General features: G+C 39.3%; 1 protein-coding gene across 5 annotated transcripts in view; it reads right to left on the bottom strand.

Annotated features, from left to right (window-relative positions):
• Positions 1-17,679, bottom strand: part of LOC150093183 (phospholipid-transporting ATPase IF-like) — a 799,705-nt gene that overhangs the window by 72,197 nt on the left and 709,829 nt on the right. The window contains exon 28 of one of the 5 annotated variants that reach the window (XM_090413777.1): positions 8,522-8,581. The exons of the other annotated variants lie outside the window; for them this stretch is intronic. Coding sequence (XP_090269903.1) covers positions 8,549-8,581 — 33 coding nt within the window. The 3' untranslated portion in view covers positions 8,522-8,548. Of the gene's footprint in view, positions 1-8,521; positions 8,582-17,679 lie in introns of those variants that run through there. 5 annotated transcript variants of the gene reach the window in all.

Genomic DNA, 17,679 nt, shown 5'->3' with positions numbered 1-17,679 from the left:
TAACCCCTACTTGATTTATTATTCGGACTCTTGGTATACAGTCAACCATTGCCTCCTGCAAACACTTCTTAACCACCTCCCATGCACTATCAACATCCAGCCCTTGCAGTTTTACATGCCATGGCACTGAGCCAAGCACACTCCTAAGCTTGTCATACTTACCAGCCCAGTAATTCCACATGTACCCTGTCTTAATTGTAAATTCCACTCCTTTAGCCACCTCCCAAATCATGACCTTATGATCACTCTCACCAATTGGTGAGAGTTACAGCCACATTCTCAGATGCAATTACTAGGTCAAGCATTCTCTGCCCCCTGGTATTTTCTACTACATGCTGTCGCAGATAGTTGTCCCTTAATAACTGCATAAAATCCAATTCCTTCCTCCCATGTACCCTCTCTTCTTTCCAGTCAATATTACCATAATTGAAATCACCCATAATAATTACCTGCCTTCCACTCATTTCTTCTATTTGCCTATGCATACTATCCCCACCATCTATTCCATCACCTGGTCTATAGCAGCATCCAATTGTATATTTTGTTCTGCTAGACTCTATCTCACACCAAACAGCCTCAAATGTGCTCTTATCTCTATCCTGCAGTTCAACTTCCATACTCCTTGGCTGCAACTCATCAGCTATCATCAATAACACTCCTCCCCCCTTTTTATTCTCCCTGTCACTTCTGAACACACTATACCTGTCACATTCAATCCCACTAGCTTTATCATCTTCTGTCAGCCATGTTTCACTAATATCAACAACCTGTGGCCTGGAAGTGCCAACCAAGGCCAAAAACTCCTCCTTCTTGTTCCTAATACTCCTGGCATTAGTGTACATGAATTGCAGAAGCCCATTAGTCCCATCCCTACTTTGATGCCTTATACTAACTATCCCATTCTGATTTGTTGTCCTTCATACTCGTTTGGGCATATTATACTCATTCATACACTCAACTGCCTCCCTAAAGTCTGCATATCTACTCCACCCCCCACCCCCTTAATAAATCTAGTTTCCCTGAGTCTGTACATCCATTTCCACTTCATTCATCAACACTTTTTTCAAGCCTCAGTACACCAAATCCATTCAAATGTAACCCATCCATCTTATATAAATCCTTTCGCCCATCGAACTCACTCTACACATCCACGAATTCCACACCACTCTCCATGCATAACCCACGCATAAAGTCATTGGCAATTATGGCCCTCCTTATAAACACTTCACTTCCATACCGCAGTAAAATACTCATCATCCTAACTCTCTCACTCTTCTCTTTTGCTACCTCAAGTAATTCCCTCACATCCTCTATCATTTCCATTTTGTCTTCTTTCAAATCATTTGTTCCTGCCACGATTATCATCTCTTTCACACTCTGTTTTTGCACTCAAATAGATTCGCTGACGTCCTTTATGTTCGCTGGTACGATTTCATCAAACTCTCAACTAACACACCTCGTAATAGCGAATCTCCATACAGCACTCGCTCCTTCATTTTATTGACGTTTTCAAACATTCTATTATTTACCGTAACAGACTTTCGCTGTTTATTAGTCGGTACATTCAGCACACATTTTTCCATACACTCCAGTTGCCTTTTTGCTCTGTATATCGCACCACTCAACCTTGCGAATTCGCTACTTGCAGCTATCTCACCATTTTCATTATCAATTAAATCATCCATTCGTTCTGCATTTCTACCTTCATTTACACTTTCAACGACGCTCTCACATATATCTGGTACTACTTTGCAATTCCTTATCACATCGCTATTTTTTATATTCTGATTATTGTTAATGATATCACTCTCGCCACCCGAAACACGCTTGAGATCCTCATTCTCCTTACACTTTCTGCACATATTAACTCCACTTTCACCATCTAACCAGACTCCCACCACTCTTCGCAAAGCATACATCTCACAGACAGCACATTGCATAAACTCTGTAATATCAAAATTCTTAAACAAACATGGCGACCTGGCCGCCATTTTTTTTTTATCGGTGCCATATGTACGCTATCTTATCTTAAAAATAATAATTAAAATAAACAGAAAACACACAAAAATCACACAGACACACCAAGAAACAAAAAGCAAACAATACTACGTAAAATTCTAGTAAAATTGCCAATGATAACATAAAATACTACTAATCTTTTCAGGATCTCTCGACAAGCCGACAATCATATCAGTGCGACACCTCTATATCAATATATGCATCTCCTTTACTGAGTGAATTTGTCACCTTATTGTAATATGTAAATTGATGAAACAAATCCATGCTGACAATCATAAAGAATATTGCTATTATCCACCCACTTCTGAAACCTATTTGTCACCAACTTCTCTAATTCGTTAACAACAATCCCAGACAAACAGATTCACTTATAATTTGTAGCCAAAGTCTTATCCCTTCCTTTTGTGAAGTGAAACAATTTTGTCAACTTCCATTTCTCTGGGACTTGTCCTGTTGCAAGAATCATGTTAAACAGGTATGCCAAGGGTGTCATTAATTCCATATGGCATTAGCTTAAGTCAGGCGGGCCTGGTTGGCCGAGTAGTTAGCGTATCCGCTCTCCAGCCAAAACATTCAAATCCTGCCGTGGGCTTGGATGTTTGTGATTGTCTGTGAAAAGACTATGGTGTGGTGGGCAATAGATGACGTTGGTGTAGTTCTGATTCATTGTAGTTGATGGAGATGAGAGTTGTAGAGTAGATGCCCTCCCTCGATGAGTCTTTGGACTCACTGGAGGTGTCAAGTAATAATAATAATAATAATGCTTTCTGCTCATTCACCATCAGTCCCTCTTCCACCATACTCTCTACACTCCAGATTCTCATGATGTTGCCTTCACAAGGATTAAATACTGATAAATGAATATTTTAACTATATCCTCTACAATGCTTGGCAAACTGCCAATGTCATTAACTAATATCATTTTCCCATAGTCACTCTTTCTTCTCCCTGTCACATATTGAAAGAACTCAATAGGATGTTTCTTAGCTTGATTGGCCAATTTCTTCTCATACTGCACTTCTGCCATCTTTACCAACCAAGTCATCTTCCTGATCTGCTCTTTGCACTCTTCACAAAACTGATCATTACCAACATTCATCTTGCATTGCCTCCACAGTGTTCTTCTTCTTCCAGATTTCCCACTTAATCCATTCATTCATTCATTCATTCATTTTACTCCAATCCTTTTAGCCTTTTCACCTTTGATGCTCAAAAACTTTTGATCAATGCTCATGCAGCATCTATATCCTTTTTACTCAACTCCTCTTTACATGCTATAGCTCCTAGTTGTCTCCTAAATTTATCGTAATCGCCAGCCTTGTAATTCCACATACATTCTTTCTTTATAGAAGTTCTCATATGACCAGCTACAATCCGTAACCACTTTTTTTTAATTATATGGCTGGTGATTATGACAAGCTTAGGAGATAGCTTGGAGCTATAGCATGGAATGAGAAGTTGATTGGTAAGGAAATAAATGCTGTTTGGGAACTGACAAAGAAATACATAACAGCATTAATGTGTTAATGTATTCTGAAGGCAAAAAGGCTGAATAAGGTAGGTGTAAAAATGGATGAATGAGGAGCTTAAGCATGAAACCTGGAAGAAGAAGGTACTTTGGAGGCAGTACATGATGACTAATGGTAATAATCAGTGATATGAAGTCATATAAAGAACAAGCCACGAGAGTGACTCATTCAGTAAGGGAAACAAATGTGCAGAATGAGCAGAAATTGGAATATCAGGCAAAGAAAAAACCTCAGAGAGTTTCTAGATATGTGACAAGTAGAAGGAAGAATTATCATAGTAAGATGATGTTAATGGATGAAAATGGTAGAATGGTAACTGCAGAAGATATTGTTGAGATATTCAGTGATCAATTTATAAGGATAGAATCCTGATTTGGGTGGAATCATGAGTAACTTCACTTCAGTATAGAGGACATAGGAGAGGATGGCTTAATTGTGAGTGAGCAGGAAATATTTAAAGAAATAAATAACCTTGATGTCAATAAGGCAATAGGATTTGATGATGTATCACCACACATTTTACAAAAATGTTCCAGGGAATTAGCAGCAGCATTGGCATGCCTGTTTAATAAGAGTCTTACAACAGCACACATTCCAAGGGAGTGGAAGGAGGGTAAAATTGTTCCACTGCATAAGGCTGTAGCTTAAAATTATAGGTTTGATAACAGCAGTATTTATCAGCATGGGCTTATTAAAGGGATATCGTGTTTTACTAACTTACTTATGTACTATAACAAGGTAAAAAATATGTTGGACAGGAAAAATGCATATACAGTGGTGTATTTGGATTTTGTAAAAGCTTTTGATAGACTGCAATACAACAAGCTGTTAAATAAATTGAAAGAGATGGGATTGGATAACAGACTTCTGAGTTGGATGAGTGACTGGTCATCAGATAGGTATCGGAAGTTGTATATGGGGGTACAGTGTGTCCTGAAAGAGAAAGGACAATGGTACTGCAGAGGTCAGTTTTGGGACCATTGTTGTTCAATTTGTATGTTAATGATATCGGGATGGGTTTAACTAGTGATATGCAGCTGTTTGCAAATGAGGCAAAATTGGGGAGAGCAATGTAGAGTCAAGCAGATGTTATGGCCTTACAGGAGGACTTGAATAGATGGCATGAATGGGCAGGTAAGTGGAACTGTCATTTCAATGTTGCAAAGTGTAAGGTTTTGAGATTTGGTAAGTAACAATGGGATGCGAAGTATACACTTGGTGGGGAAACTTTAAACAAAGTAGAAGAGATGAAAGATCTAGGAGTGATGGTGGACAAGGACCTGAAATTCAGGGGCCACATTGCACAAGCTATGAAGACATCACATTGGCTAATGGTAATGATAAGGACCCTGACATGCAGAAATAGAGAGGATATAATGCCATTGTATAAGGCCTTGATCAGTCCTCACATGGATTATTTTGCAGAGATTTGGTCACTGAGTGTTCATGGTGATGACGATATGTTGGAAAGGGTTCAGAGAAGATTCACTAAGGTGGTCAGTTGTCTTTGGAATGTGGAGTAGAGGACAGCTTAAGAGAATGTAAGTTGCAAAGTCTTGTGGAGGATGAGTGGGGATATGATTGAGAGATATATAAGCTAATGAGGGATTGTTATCAGATTGATATGAAAGAGATTTCTCATAGAATGGGAGGGGGGGGGGGGGAGGTAGACTAAGAGGCCATCATTGGAAACTGTATAAGGAGAGTGTGAACAAAGGAATGAGGAGCAGGTTGTTTGCATGGAGAGTGGTTGGTGAGTAGAATGCATTGCCTGAGTGTGTTGTGAATGTAGACATATTGAATCAGTTTAAGGCACAGTTGGATGAGCATTGTGTGCAATGGTGTGTACCTCCCACAGTGAATCTCTGACTCCATGGAGGTCAAATGATGATGATGATGATGATGATGATAATAAATAATAATAATCACGTGATCATTTCATGGTTAATCTCACCAATTGGGGAAGAATAGACTCCATTCCCAACAACATCCTCTGGTGATATAACCAGAGTTAAGACTTTTAGCACTCGTGTGTCCTCCATTAATATTGCCTAAGATTATTGACCCTTAAGAACTTGAGAAATTCATTCTCCTTATTCCCTTATGCTATCTCTTCATTCCAATCAATGTTCCCATAATTGAAATTAATCATAATGATCACCTTTTGCTTGCTCACTAAGCAGTTGCCTATACATCTTTGTCTCTCCCTTCCACATTTCCTGGGCTGTAGTAGCAACAATTGACCAAATATCTCATTCCATCAATCTCCATTTCACACCATACTGCTCTGCTTCAAAACCACTGCTACTCCCCCCCCCCATATCTCAAGGGGGGGAAAAGTGGAGAAATTATGTCCACTGAAGCAACCTTGTGCAGTTGCCTTGCTATCATCAGCAGCACCCCCACATCCCTTCTTTCCTTTGCTATCTTCACAAAAAACAACATATCCCTGCATTTCTATTCCCATCACGGTGTCTTTCGCATCCCACCTCCTTTCACTTATTTCAATTATTTTTGGATATATAAACTCAAATTCAGAAAAGACTGGAACCATTCATGAAGAGAGAAATGCCAGATGAACAGGTGGGATTTCAAAAAGGCAGAGGAACAAGAGATCAAATCGCCAATGTGAGATGGATAATAGAAAGAGCACAGAAATATCAAAAGAATGGCTATCTTTGTTTCCTTGACTATAGTAAGGCTTTTGACTGTGTAGATCATGTGAAACTGTGGATTGTGTTAAGAACAATGTGAGTCCCAGAGCATTTCATTATCCTTCTGAGGAATCTTTATTATGAACAAGAAGCTACTGTCCGAACAGATCTTGGTGAAAGTGAGTATTTTACAATAGGTAAAGGGGTGCGACAAGGATGTATTTTATCTCCATACCTGTTTAACTTGTACAGCAAATACATTTTAAGAATGGCAGGGCTGGAGGAGTCTTCAGTTGGAATTAAAATTGGTGGAAGAAATATTAATAATTTGAGATATGCAGATGATACCACCTTGCTAGCAGAATGCAAAGAAGATTTGGAGGAACTTATTATGAAAGTTAAAAAAGAAAGTGCTAAATATGGTCTTAAACTTAACCTCAAAAAGACAAATCTATGGCAACATGTGAACTTAATGATTTTGAAGTAGATGGGGAGAAAATGGAAGCAGTTAACAATTTTGTACTCCTAGGATCCCGAATTGATAAAGATGGTAATCGTACTGAAGAAGTTAGAAGAAGATTATTACTCGGAAAGAAAGCAATGACAAATTTAAGCAAGATCTTTAAAGATAAAGATATCAGCCTCACAACAAAAATCAGAATCGTGAAAGCAATGGTATTCCCTGTACTGTATGGATGTGAAAGTTGGACCCTGAGAAAGAGTGAAAGAAGGCAGATAGATGCATTTGAATTATGGGTTTGGAGACGATTACTAAGAATACCATGGACTGCAAAGCAAACAATTAAATCAGTGGTAGACAGAATAAAGCCAGATTGCTCCCTCGAAGCTATGATCATCAAGCAAAAATTGTCATACTTTGGACATATTATGCGAGCAAATGACAGTCTGGAGAAGATGATGCTGTGCTTGGAAATTATGAAAGATTTGGCCCGGGACAGATCTGAATGGAGAATGTATGTTCATGGAATCACCAGGAATCGAAAACGACTCGATGGAACATAACAACAACAAACACAATCAATGAAACAATTTCATCTCTCTTGTTCCTGATACTCCTGGCAATCGTAAATAAGCATAACATTTCATTTCTTGCTCTATAACCAGTTCTACTCATGCTTCCCACCCCAATCTGTGACTTCTCATTTGCTCCTGTCCGATTACCTTCTGCCCATACTCATCTCCCAGTTGTGTTCCACTTTGTCTAGATAAATAAATCCTTTAAGGAGAAAGCTGTCACCATAGATGATTTCAAGTATTGAAACTGAGAGTATAGCAAACAGTTGCTATCATTTTATGTTCCAAACTCTTAACTTGTATTCTGCGGTCAGCTTTTCTGAGTTTCAGAGTTAAAAACCTGAAATTATGAGAGGTGGGAGAACTCTGCTTGCCCCTGCAGTTGTAGTTCATGACCAAAATCGAACCTATAATTGTCTTTCTTCCAGCAGTATAGCATAGGCGAAGAAGAGGAGATATGATAGAAACATTTAAATTACTTAAAGGTAATTTAAATAAAGATAAACTAATTATAATTAAATCCTCTTTTTTTTTTCTATTCTAAAGATCAATCATAGATTCTAGATTCTTTAATTAACACGTAAAAACCTTTCTTCTTACTGTCAATTAAACCATTCTGAGGCTGTCTAAGAGAATGAACACCAAAAAGAAATTGCTGTTAAGAGATATCATTATTATTACTATTATTATTATTATGTGACACCTCCAGGGAGTCCAAGAGCTCATCATGGGAGTACATGATGAATCAAGGCTAGTGGTCATTGCCTGGGACCTCTTCATACTGACATAAAAAAATAGAACAAAATTTGCCTTACTGAACAAAAAAAATTCAAGAGCCAGCCACTATTTGTTCATTGAATTAGTGATAGTACCAATAAACACTCTATAACCTTTAAAAAAAAAAAAAGGAATGGTTATCAGAAGATGCTGAAAATTTGAGTGGTGTTATGTCCAAGATGCATCCAACTAATTTAACACCAAACACATTTTCATCACATATCTTTAACTCCACAAGCAGTGTCACTCTGATCCATAATGATGTATTTCTAATCTGAATGATATACAGGAATTAATTAACCTTAGTTTATATTAATCACAGTGGTACTATCTTTCATTAAATACACATCATGTCTAACAACATTAAGTGATCGGCTACATATTTTGCCATGGGTTCTAAAGCTGATGTAAGAGTATTTTTAATAAAATATTATACTAAGAATTTCTGCAAAATAAAAGGCTAAATAATTATCAATTATCACTATACCTTATTTATTTTTTGTTTTGTTTTTCACACTCCTTTCCATGCCCTTATCAACTGTCAATACTTCTCACAGTTTTATTTTCCTGAAAACATAAATACTTACTACAATTTAAAACTTTTATTGTTTAATGGTGCAATTTTAAATCTGAAAGCCACAATTAATACATAAAATGAGAGATCAGCAAGATGACCATTAATGGAGAAATAAAAAACGGTCAAATTACAATGTTTTCAATGTTTAAAAGCACACCAATCTTCATAGTTTTGTCATATTTAAATAATATGCAATAGTTAGCCAACTAATAAGATGAGCTCTCCTTTGAAAGAGAACTTACATCAACGATGACAAATCATATTATGAAGTTATTATTATTATTACTACCCAAGACCTCATGGCGTCAAAGACTCATCTGGGAGGTCCTTTTATCACACACACAGCTGATCATACCGTGATTTGAACACATTCAAACTCCCTGCAGACACCACACTCTCAGGCAAGGCATTCTAATCATTTACAGAATGCATGAAAAAAACCTGCTTCTCACTCCCCTACTCACACCCTCTTTATACAGTTTCCAGGGATGACCTCTGGTTCTCCCCTGATCTCCCACTATTTTCTGTAGAACGTCTCCAGCATTGATCCTATAACAACCCCTTAAAAACTTGTAGGTCTCTATCATATCTCCCCCTCTTCCTCCTGTCCACCAGACTCTGCAAACTGCCTCTCCTCAATCTTTCTCATACTCGACATTCCAGAGGTCAGAAATTACCTTAGTCAGTCACCTTTGGACCCTTTCCAACATCTCTTCATCCTTCTGAAAACCAGGTGACCAAATCTGGGTACAATAGTCCATGTGTGGCCTAATCAGAGCCTTATACAATGGAACAAGAATCTCCCTACTTCTACACGTCAGTGTCCTCCACATCATTCCAAGAAGCCTTTGTGTTGTCTTCACAATTTTGGCTATGTGTCCAATAAATTTCTGATCCTTATCCACTATCACCCCCAGATCTCTTATTTCCTCCACTTCCAACAATGTATCCTCACCAAGCATAAATTCTGCATCCCATCTTTTTCCAAATTTTAAAACCTTACATTTTGCAACATTGAACTCACATCCCCATTTCCGTGCCCAATCACTCAATTTATTCAAGTCTTCCTGCTAGGTCAAAACATCCTCACTACTCTTCATGGTTCATCCCAACTTTGCATCATCCGCAAACAATTGAATATCTCCATCCAGTCTTTACTAATATCATTAATATGCAAGTTAAACAGTAATGGTCCTAAAACAGACCTCTGAAGCACTTCACTAGTGACTTTCCTTTTCCTGGATATCGCACCCCCATACACAAGTTGTTGATACCTATCAGATAGCCAGTCTCCAATCCAATGCACTAATATAATATCCAACCTCATTTGCTCTAGTTTGACTGTCAACTTATCATGAGGTACTCTATTAAAAGCCTTTGCGAAATCCAAGTATATCACTGTGTATCCTTCTCCTCCGTCCAAGGAAGCAGTCACTTTATTGTAATAAGTTAGTAGATTACTAAAACATGACCTCCCTTTAGCAAATCCATGCTGTCCATCAAAGATGATACCATTGTTGTCAACCCAACTCTGGATCCTAGTTCTCACAAGCTTCTCCAACAACTTAATCACAACACCTGTGTTAAATAGTAATTTCTATTGTTAAATCGTCCGTTTAATCTTATCATACATTAACTTACTGTTTCTTGAATCTATCCTTTTGCTTACTTAAAACCTTATACAATCAATATCCTACCGGCTACTCTATTGTTATGTAGCTGCTTTCTCTATATTATGTCTTGTTCTACCTCTATAATAACTCTCCTTCTAATCTACTGTCATGTTCTTAAAATATTAATTCAGTTTTATTTCCTTTTCGGATATTGGCAAAATTTATATTTTGCTCCACCAGCCAATATCCTATAACAGAAGAGACTCTTGTTCAGGGAAATAATTCAAAATTCAAAAGGATACACACAATATTTTATCTTACGCTAGTTGCTGTGCAGATTCAGTTAGCAGTCGTAGACCGAATCTCACTTAAGCAATTATATCTAAATTCCTTCCCTCCAAAAAGGTTCTATTTCATAAGTGGTGGTTTGAATTCGTAATCAGGCATAAACTCAGGTATAAGGTACAAAACATATTTATTGGAAAAACATAAAACATTTACAGTTATGTAAGTTTAAATACTCAATGGATCAAAATTCACTCTAAGTTAAGGGTTATACTAAATTACAATGAATCTGAGTAAGTTAAATCCTTCAATTATGAAAGGATAAGATTAGGTTTAAGCATAATACTACTACTATATAATTCCTTTCACAAGTTATTCACAGAACATGCATTGAACACTTTCATTAATACTCTATCAATAACTATCTTAATTCAAAATTTCATTTTTTGCAAGCCTAGCCATTCACAAATTACTGCCTATTATCAACTCTTCTTTGTTCCACAAGGGCTTAATTAATTCAGTCAAATTCTCACTAAACGTTCTCTACTAGTGTCCTTTAGTTACAATGCACACAAATTTCTTGTTCTTCTAAATGAATTTTAACATAGAACGAAAACTTTTACATTACCGGATTCTTTCAGATTTCATGCCGCCATCTCATGTAGGTTTGGATTACTTTACTGCTGATTCTTCGGCCTTTACGCCTGGCGATGTATGATGCTTTTTCTTCTAATTGTTTCTGACTGTTGCATGCTGTCTACTGCTCCCCAGTAAACTTTCTCCAATGGGACATTCTGCTAAGGCTCAATTCCACATAGGCTGTCGTATCACGATCTGCTCTGCTTGAAAATCTTCAAGCACTCTCAAGAAAAGAATCTGCCATCCGTCATTACCGTAGTCGGACCACCGCTCTCTCACGAATCCTCCGACCAACCCCCCTAAAACTCGAATCCAGCAACCGAAGATCAAAAGGCCAAAAAGCCCCCTAAAATGGCGTGCTTCGTCTTATTTGCCCTATTCGGATGCCCTCTATTCGATGTGGTTTTCACCCACGAACCCCATTGTTCATGCCCTTTGGGTGATCCTACACTCTCCCTAACCTGTCAGGTTACATTATTATAGGTAGCCTCTCTGACGTCATTTTTCCGCGTAGGTATAGCCTCCATCGCTATGCTCGACTCTTACAGATTATACGCGATATGAGAATTTCGCAATGTACTAGACAGCTTACTTGGGAATTACAAATAACCTAACAATAACTCTCACTATGTGGCACACATGGACTACACATTATTACATAATATAAAACAATACTTCATAATTATTAGCTGATGTGCAGATATCTCCTTAATTAGTAGTAGTTATCCTGTTAAGTCCTGAATAACGAATTTACTTGTAAAGCTCTCCATTCAGGATCTAACACCTGACACACAGATAGGCCTATAGTTTAATGCTCGAGTTCGATTACCTCCTTTATGAAGTGGCACAATCTTTCCCTCCTTCCACACCTTAGGGACTTGACAGAGTGGAAGACTTGTATTAAAAAAATATGTCAAGACAGGTGTCAACTCCCTGGCACATTCCTTCAGAATACATGACGATATATTATCAAGTTCCGCAGCCATATTAACATCTAGTTTACTCAACTCCCCATACACCTCTTACTCGCTTACAGTCAGTCTCTCCTCCCCATCATCTACTGCTCTCAATCTCTCCATGAAGTCACATTCACAAGATTGAAAGACCTGTATGAACTGCTCATTAAGTATCTCCACCACACATTCCACAACAGCTGTCTTTATACCATTTTCTCCACTCAATGTCATCCTTCAATAATCATTCTTTCTTTTGCTGGCTACATATCGAAAGAACTCCTTTTGATTCTTTTTGGCTTCATTAGCTAACTGTTGTTCATACCTCTCTTTAGCTACCTTCACCAACCAAGTCATCCTCCTTGCCTGGTCTTTGTAGACCTAATGGAATTGTTTATTTCTACTTCTATTATGCTGCCTCCACAATGCTCTCTTTCTCTGTATCACATGCTTAATCTCTTTATTCATCCATCTGACACCTACTTTATTTAACTTTCTCACTCTTGGAATATATTTAGACACTGCATCTACTAGATAGTTTTTTAAATCCCCCAAGCTGCATTGATCTCTTTTCCAGCTAACTCTTCATTCCATGTTACACCCACAAGCTGTCTCCTGAGTTCTTCATAATCACCCCCCCCCCTTGTAGTTCCACACATACCCTTTTCTCACAGAGGTCCTCACACTGCTGGCAACCATCCAGGTAATCACCTCATGGTCACTTTCACCAATTGGTGGATGATTTGACACCTCATTTATAATTACATCCTCTGATGAGATGACCAAATCCAAGACCCTCAATAGACAGTATGTAACAGTGTGCCCTCTGTTACATACTGTCTAAGGTAGTTATTATTATTATTATTATTATTCAGGCCTCCATGGAGTCAAAAAACTTATCGTGGGAGGTCCTTCTTAAGAACATAAAGTCTGTCAAGATTCATCGAGGGGATGAATCTTGACAACTGAATATCCCCTCTTAAGAAACACAAAGTCTATCATACCACTCCTTAAACTCATTGACCGTTCTTGCTCTCACCACTCCATCAGACAATGCATTCCACGGTTCAACCACCCTCCACGCAAAGAAACCACTCCTCACCCTATCGCTCACAGTTTCCTTTCATAACTTCCAGGGATGGCCTCTTGTCATCACTCCTTCCCACTGTTCAACCAAGCGAAAGAACTCGCCAGTGTCAACCCTGTAACCACCTCTGAACAGTTTAAATGTCTCAATCATATCACCTCTCCTTCTTCTATCCACCAAACTCTGCAGTCCACATTCCCTTAGCTGATCCTCATAACTATCCTTGTACTGTGCTGAAACCATCTTTATCATCCGTCTTTGTACCCTTTCCACAGTTCATTTATCCCCTTCATATCCTAGGGACCAAATCTGAGAACAATAGTCTAAGTGTGGTCTGATCAGAGACTTATACAACAGAATGATAACCCTTTTATCACTGCAGGTCATTGTCCTTCTCATAACTGCAGCAATGCTCTGTGTTACTTTCACCACCTTTGCAATATGCCCCTTAAATTTCAGGTTTCTATCAGTCATCAACCCCAGATCTTTTGTCTCCCCTACTTCCTCCAGTATAACTCCTCTAATAGAGAATGCAGCATCCCATCGATGTTTCCCAAACCTCAAGACCTTACATTTTGCTGCATTAAACTGAAACCCCATTCATTTGCCCATCTATCTAGCTTATTCAAATCCTCTTGCATGGCTGCCGCATCTGCACTATTACTAATAATCCTTGCCAGCTTCGCATCATCCGCAAACAACCGAATATACCCTTGCACCACTGGCAATGTCACTGATATAAAGGTTAAACAATATAGGTCCTAGTACTGAGCCCTGCAGGACCCCACTTGTAACCCTCTGCCCTCATTGAAACTGCTCCGCCATACACAACTCTCTGATACCTATCAGACAGCCAATCCTGAATCCAGTTGACCAATTTGACATCCAGACCTATGTGCTGCAACTTAAATATCAGCTTATCATGTGGCACCCTGTTAAATGCCTTCGCTAAGTCTAAAAATATTGCAGTATATGCCTTTCCCTCATCTAATGTTCTTGTAACTTTATTATGAAAGGCTAGCATATTGCTAAAACAAGAGCGCTCTTTCACAAATCTATGTTGACTCTCACAGATAATATTACCCTCATCTGCCCAATGCTGTATATGATTCCTCACTACTTTCTCCAAGATTTTAACAACTACTGATGACACACAGACTGGCCTATAATTAGACACTTCCAGTCTGTTACCACCCTTATGCAATGGCACTATCTTACCTTCCTTCCATTTCCTGGGCACCTTTGCCAAAGCCAGACTTTCATTGAAAAGCCAGGTTAAAGGCACTGTCAGTTGCATAGCACATTCTCTCAAAACCCGTGGTGAAATGCCATCCAGTCCCAACGCTTTACTGACATCCAGAGTACTCAGTATCTGAAACACACTCTCCTCTTGTACCTCTAAACCTCGAACCTGCTATCCCTCTAGTATTAAAACTGATTCCTCTAGGATGAAATACTCCAATCTTCTTCTTCTTCTGCAGCTTCTCCCACTTAAGTGGGGTCACTGTTTCTTATGAGTCTCCTCCACACCTTCCTGTCTTGGGCTGTCACCACATCCAAGTTCTTCATCTTCAAGTCCTCTTCTACCAGCTCCCTCCATCTCTTCTTTGGCCGCCCACGCTTCCGCCTTCCTTGCACATCCATCTGCATGACCCTTCTTCCCACATATTCGTCCTCCCACCTCATCACATGACCAAACCATCTCAACCTTGCCTCCTGTATTTTTGCTCCTAAGTTCGTAACTTTCACTGTTCCCCTGACATAGTCATTTCTCAGATGATCCTTTCTGGTCACACCGCACATCCACCTAAGCATTCTCATCTCTGCTACTTCCATCCTGCTAATGTTATTTTTCCTCAGGGCCACAGTTTCTATAGCATATGTCATAGCTGGCCTCACTACTGTCCTATAAATTTTGCCTTTCAGATTGATCGGCAACCTCTTATCACATAACACTCCAGCCATCTCCCTCCAGTTCCTCCAACCTGCTTGTATCCTGCATCCCACTTCCTTCTCACCTCCTCCATCTTCTTCCACTGTCGAACCTAAGTATCTAAAGTCTCTCACCTTCCTGATGACATTTCCTTCCAGCTCCAGCTCTGTCTCCTGGCCACCGCCCACTGCGCAACACATATACTCTGTCTTACTTCTGCTCAGTCTCATACCTCTCTCTTCCAGTACTTTTCTCCATCTTTCCAGTTTAGTTTCCGCTTCTTCTCTTGAATCTACACAGAGCAAGATGTCATCTGCATACAACATTGTCCAAGGTGCATCTTCTCTCACCTCCTCTGTTACCACCTCCATCACAATATTAAACAGAAACGGACTTAATGCTGACCCTTGATGCAAGCCAACTGTTACTTGAAAACTTTCTGTCTGTCCCAAACAGGTCCGAACACTTGTCTTCACATTTCTGTACATTTCCTGCACCAACCTGACATATTTCTCCGGCACCTTCTTCTCCCTCAGACACCTCCAGACTTCTTGCCTTGGCACTCTATCGTATGCTTTCTCCAGATCAATAAATACCAGATGTAGCTCCCTTTGTTTCTCTCGATATTTTTCCATCATCTGTCGTAACCCAAAGATAGCATCTGTTGTTGATCTACCAGGCATGAAGCCAAATTGTTCCTTTGCAATCTCCACCTCCTCCCTCAATCTACCATCAAGAACCCTTTCTAGGATCTTCATTGTGTGGGACATCAACTTTATTCCTCTGTAATTTTTACAGTCTTGTGCATCCCCTTTACCCTTGTAGATGGGAACAAGAGTACTCTCCCTCCATTCCTCGGGTATATTTTCCTGTTGGCAAACTTTCATGAACAGGTCCCACAGCAGGTCAATTCCCTCTTCCCCCAGTGCCTTCCATGCCTCCACTGGAATTCTGTCGGGGCCCACCGCTTTGCCATTCTTCATCCTCTTCATGGCCTCCGTCACTTCCATTCTACTGATGTTCTGCACCATCCCCTCAGAAGGCTGCCCATCTCCTCTGTGAGTCCTTGCATTTTCCTCATTCAGAAGTCCCTCAAAGTATATTTTCCATCTGTTTCTTATGTCCACATCCCTCCATAATACTCTTCCTTCAGCATCTTTGATCTGCCTCACATGTAAGATGTCCTTAGCTGCTTTATTTCTACATTTCGCTAGTTGGTAAATTTTTCTCTGTCCTTCCTTTGTTTCTAATTGATCATACAGATCTTGATATGCCATGGTCTTCGCCTGTGCCACAACTCTCTTGGCTTCTTGTTTTCTCTGTTTGTACACCTCTCTGTCCTCTTCCACTCTTGACTCATCCCACTTCTGCTTTGCCTTCCTCTTAGCTGTCACTGCCACTTGTACATCATTATTCCACCACTGCATCAGTCACTCTATTCCCATTTTTATCCCACAATATCATTCTTCCACAGTCATTTCTCTTCCTACTGCCCACATAGCTAAAAAATTCCCTAGGATTTTCTTCGGATCTTAGGGCCAATCTCCTCTCATATTCTAGTTTCGCTTTCCTTACCACACTAGTCACTCTTCTGGCCTGTGTCTTATATTTTTCATGCATCTTCTCTTCACCTGTCTCCTTATATCTCTTCCATAGCCTCTTTTTTCGCATGCAATTCCTGTTTAATATTGTTTATCATCTACTTTACTCCAAATTGTGTCCTCATCTTCACTCCTGGTATACAACTTACCATTGCTGCTATCAAATATTCTTTCACAATTTCCCGCGCACTAATGATATCCTGGATTTCCAGTTCCTCCCTCTATGAAACTTCCCGAAGTTGACGTCTAAGACTATTATAATCATCTGCTTTATAATTCCACATAAGTTCCTGTCTCTTTGATACTCCTGCATGTCTATTCATTTTCCAAGTCAAAACCATATGGTCACTCTCTCCAACTTGTGGGAGAGATGTCATCTCAGTTATTATCAACTGTATAACCAAATCCAAAACTCTTGAACCTCTTGTTCCCTCTGTTACATGTTGCCTAAGACATTTGTCCCTCAAGAATTCTAGAAATTCCATTCCCCTGTTGCTACATGCATCTTCCTCTCTTCAATTTATACTATTGTAGTTAAAATCTCCCATAACAATCATTCTTCTTGCACTTGCCAAACTTAACTGTCTAAACATCTGCTGGTCTCCATCCTCTGTGCTCCTGGTTCTGTAGCAACACCCCACTAAATATCCTGTCTTACCTACTTCTACCTCACATGATATGCTCTCAAAATCATTTGTCTCACTTCCTTCCAAAGGCTCCTCTCTTAGAGGACATAGGTCATCACTTATCATAAGCAGTACCCCCACCACCACGCTTTTCCCTCCTATCCTGATGAAAAATGCTGTACCCAGCGACTTCTATTACTGTTATTATATCCCCTTCTGTCAACCACGTCTCAGTGATCCCAATAACTTTTATCCAGGTTGATGCTATCTGCGCCACCAATTCCTCTCCCTTATTCCATATACTCTTGGCATTAGTATAAAGCATATAAATGCCATTGTTTCTATATCCAG

This window comes from Typopeltis vanoorti, chromosome 24, assembly GCF_054136105.1.
Source record: "Typopeltis vanoorti isolate ZY-2024b chromosome 24, IOZ_Tvanoo_1.0, whole genome shotgun sequence".
NCBI lineage: Eukaryota > Metazoa > Arthropoda > Arachnida > Uropygi > Thelyphonidae > Typopeltis > Typopeltis vanoorti.
The sequence above is the reverse complement of the archived record's forward strand: the minus strand, read 5'-3'. Positions and strand labels throughout refer to the sequence as shown.